This window comes from Durio zibethinus, unplaced genomic scaffold (assembly GCF_047325235.1).
Source record: "Durio zibethinus cultivar Kanyao isolate XHJ-2024 unplaced genomic scaffold, ASM4732523v1 HiC_scaffold_1, whole genome shotgun sequence".
Taxonomy (NCBI): Eukaryota; Viridiplantae; Streptophyta; class Magnoliopsida; order Malvales; family Malvaceae; genus Durio; species Durio zibethinus.
The window spans coordinates 456,429-460,932 of record NW_028323042.1 but is presented as its reverse complement, the minus strand read 5'-3'; the positions used below and the strand labels follow the sequence as shown (position 1 = coordinate 460,932).

The window sequence follows — 4,504 nt, the reverse complement described above, 5'->3', positions numbered from 1 at the left end:
CTCGAATGGATCCCTTAATTGTTGAGAGGGTTGCCCAAAGGCAGTATATAAGGCGTACCCAGTAAAACTTACAAGTAAACCAGATATAGAGATGGCGACTAAAGTTGCTGTTTCCATTATTATATAATTATATAAATAATATATATAAATATAAATATAAATAATATAAATATAAATATAATTTCAAGATCACAATGGATCTATGATAAGATCGTTTATTTACAGCGGAATGATATACAAAGTCAACAGATCTCACTGAATACAAAATAAGATTTATGGCTACACAAACCGTTGAGGGTAGTTCTAGATCTGGTCCAAGACGAACTGTTGTAGGGGATTTTTTGAAACCATTGAATTCGGAATATGGTAAAGTAGCTCCTGGATGGGGAACGACTCCTTTGATGGGTGTCGCAATGGCTTTATTTTCGATATTCTTATCTATTATTTTGGAGATTTATAATTCTTCCGTTTTACTGGATGGAATTTCGCTGAATTAGATTCACAAGAACCACGAAGCCTCGCTTTTCAATACAAAAAGTGAAACTTTTAGTTCTCGGATTTTTTTTAGCCCATTCTATTTTGGTAGTTCGACCGCGAAATTTTTTTTGTTTCTGTATTTCCGGAATATGAGTGTGTGACTTGTTATAATTGATCCTATTGATAGTACAGAAAATGGGTCTGTCCTCTTGATCGAGATAGTTTTATCCCGTCGGATAGCCATTCTAGTATCTGGAGCACGGAATATATGAAATGGATCACGAAGTATTCGAACTATGATTCATACTTAATATTCAAACCTCGCGGCCGGACTCAAAAAAAAAAAAAATTTTCAAAGAAAGAGGTTTTTTATTTATAAATCGAGAAATTTTTTCTTCTTTCAAACTCTCATTTAGTTTATGCTTATTTTGATCAAAGGACAAACCTTTCTTTTCTTTGTATTTTTATTTATTATATCTATTCTATTCATTGAATAAGTGATGATCCAATAATTCTTACTCAAAGAATCTTTGGACTTAGTTTGAAGGTTTTATTGAATCATCGCGGTTCTGGTATGAATCTGAAGTTTCAATTGATTCATAGGGTCTTAACAAGAGAATTCCTATTAAAAATAAAGAAAACAAGAATAAAGCCACATTCCATATAAATAACAAATCAAAGCAAAGAAAAAGAAAAGAAATAAGTAGGTAAATAGAAGATTCAAGAGGCCTGATCAACATAAAGACGAATGCGCCGACTTGATTTTTTGGCATTATAATTACAAACTACAAAAAAGAGCTTTCGGATTTTTACTCTTTTGTGTCTTCAGATAAAATTGAATGAAAAGATTAAGAAGTTTCAAACTTTCTATTCCATATCCGTTTCAGCTATTATTTGGGTGTTTTTGTTTGAGCTGTACGAGATGAAATTCTCATATACGGTTCTCAGGGGGGGAGTCCTCTTGGTTTACCTATCTCAATAAAGTCTATGATTGGTTCGAAGAACGCCTCGAGATTCAGGCGATTGCAGATGATATAACTAGTAAATATGTTCCTCCTCATGTTAACATATTTTATTGTCTAGGAGGAATTACGCTTACTTGTTTTTTGGTACAAGTAGCTACAGGATTTGCTATGACTTTTTACTATCGTCCAACCGTTACTGAGGCTTTTACTTCTGTTCAATACATAATGACTGAAGCTAACTTTGGTTGGTTAATCCGATCAGTTCATCGATGGTCGGCAAGTATGATGGTCTTAATGATGATCCTGCACGTATTTCGTGTCTATCTCACTGGTGGTTTTAAAAAACCTCGCGAATTGACTTGGGTTACAGGCGTGGTTCTGGCTGTGTTGACTGCATCTTTTGGTGTAACAGGTTATTCCTTACCTTGGGACCAAATTGGTTATTGGGCAGTCAAAATCGTAACAGGCGTTCCGGAAGCTATTCCGGTAATAGGATCGCCTTTGGTAGAGTTATTGCGTGGAAGTGCTAGTGTGGGACAATCCACTTTGACCCGTTTTTATAGTTTACACACTTTTGTATTACCCCTTCTTACTGCTGTATTTATGTTAATGCATTTCCTAATGATACGTAAGCAAGGCATTTCTGGTCCTTTATAGAGAATATAGACCATAGCTATATTGTAACCAATCATTTATCTTATTACTTGCCAATCATTTATCTTATTACTTGGGGGAGGAACAATAGTATTTCATTGCTACAAATATGGATTGTTGAAAAAAAAAAAAAAAATAAGACATGTATTTGGATATTTCCTTTCAACTCCACAATATTCTATTATTTATTTGATATGACATGAATAGTTGAAGGGAATTCCCCGAAGAGAAAATGGATTATGGGAGTGTGTGACTTGAACTATTGATTGGGCCATGCAGAAATATGCCTTTATCTGCTACATTGGAATTCACAACCAAATGTGTCTTTGTTCCAACCACCGTGTAAGCCCCATACAAAGGATAGGCTGGTTCGCTTGAAGAGAATCTTTTCTATGATCAGACCTGACGATGTCGTGTATGAACAGGGCTCCGTAAGATCCAGTAGAATAAGTGATTTGGCATAATGCAAATTAGATTTTATTTATTTATTTTTATTTTTTTTTTACTTTCTTATCTTAATAGTATGAAAATACATTCATTTCTTCTGCATCGACCCGATTTATTATTATTATACTATCGGAGTGAAACAAGGGATCTAAAGAAGAGCAAAGGCTAGACTATATTAGTAACAAGTAAATCCTTTGTATGTAAAAAATCTCGATATATTTTTGGGATAAAGGTGAATCGCAAGGCCTAAGACGACCCAGAAAGCACTTGATCACGATCAACTTTGTACGCCTACTTGGGTATTGAGCATTTACCTGTAAAAATGGCATTCCTTGGAATGTATAGTTGCAACTTCGTAAAATGGAATCAGGTAACTTTTTTCTTACATATGAAATCATTCATATATGTGTGGATAACATATAGATTCATTTTATATGTATCCGTTTGTATCCATTTGATTCGATTGATTTTTGCTTGAGCCGGATGATGAAAAATTATCATGTCCGGTTCCTTCGGGGGATGGATCTAGAAAAAATTCACCTATCCTAATAACAAAAAAACCTGACTTGAACGATCCTGTATTAAGAGCTAAATTAGCTAAAGGTATGGGTCATAATTATTATGGGGAACCCGCATGGCCCAATGATCTTTTATATATTTTTTCCAGTAGTAATTCTCGGTACTATTGCTTGTAACGTAGGCTTAGCGGTTCTAGAACCTTCAATGATTGGTGAACCCGCGGATCCATTTGCAACTCCTTTGGAAATATTACCTGAATGGTATTTCTTTCCTGTATTTCAAATACTTCGTACAGTACCTAACAAGTTATTGGGTGTTCTTTTAATGGTTTCAGTACCTGCGGGATTATTAACAGTACCTTTTTTGGAAAATGTTAATAAATTCCAAAATCCATTTCGTCGTCCAGTAGCGACAACCGTTTTTTTTGATTGGTACTGCGGTGGCCCTTTGGTTGGGTATTGGAGCAACATTACCGATTGATAAATCCCTAACTTTAGGTCTTTTTTAAATTGAATCAATTTTAAAATAAAATATCATGATGTGCGTATCTAGGGAGTAGTCACTTCAAAGTCAAAGTGAATTCTCCCTAGATACATTTATTCAATTCTGGTCCCAATATATGGATTGTGCTGAAGGTTCAAAATCCATTTTCGTTTTTTTTTTTTTTTTCTAATTTTCTAAAGTAAAAAAAAAAAAAATGAAATAAATCCTAAATCCAATGGATTTAAAATTTTGGTAAATCAATTTCGCAATGCTTTTCTACTTCTTTTCTAGAATGCCCAATATTTGTTTTACATCTTCTATGCGAAAGTGTTCAATTTTCATAAGGTCTTCTTGACTGTTATTCAAAAGGTCCAATAATGTATGTATATTGGACTTTTTGAGACAATTATAGATCCTGGGAGGCAATTCTGATTGGTCAATAAAAATATATTTCAATGCTATTTCTTTTTTCTTTTTTCTTAGTTTAGCTAATCTATCATGAAAAGGAAAAAAAGGTAAAGTAACGTTGTGTTGATTGTTTTCTAAATGTAAGTTTTCTTCTTCCGCATCTAGAAAGGGAATAAATAAATCAATCAAATTCCGAGAGGCTTCATGAAGTGCTTCTTTAGGAGTTAAACTTCCATTTGTCCATATTTCTAGAAAAAGTATCTCCTGTTTTTCATTATCATTCCCATAACAATGAATACTATGATTCGCATTTCGAACAGGCATGAATACAGCATCTATAGGATAACTTCCGTCGTGAAAGTTCTTTGGCGTTTTTATACCGTATCCTCTATTTCTCTCGATTTGTAATCCAATACACAAATCAATTGGTTCGGTTAGGCTAGCTATATGCTGTGTATTATCAACGATTTCCACAGAAGGCGGTAAGATGATGTCTTGAGCAGTTACATATCCGGGACCCTTGGCACAAATAAAGGCGTTACGAGTTCCAT

The 4,504-nt window shown here is 34.1% G+C and overlaps 1 protein-coding gene across 1 annotated transcript; it reads left to right on the top strand.

Annotated features, from left to right (window-relative positions):
- The first annotated feature begins 231 nt into the window (after positions 1-231).
- On the top strand, positions 232-2,343 carry LOC111291573 (cytochrome b6). Its single transcript, XM_089757899.1, has 2 exons — positions 232-632; positions 1,458-2,343. Exons 1-2 carry the CDS (start codon positions 627-629, stop codon positions 2,097-2,099), a joined length of 648 nt encoding a protein of 215 aa, XP_089614025.1. The 5' UTR covers positions 232-626; the 3' UTR covers positions 2,100-2,343.
- Positions 2,344-4,504: the final 2,161 nt, after the last annotated feature.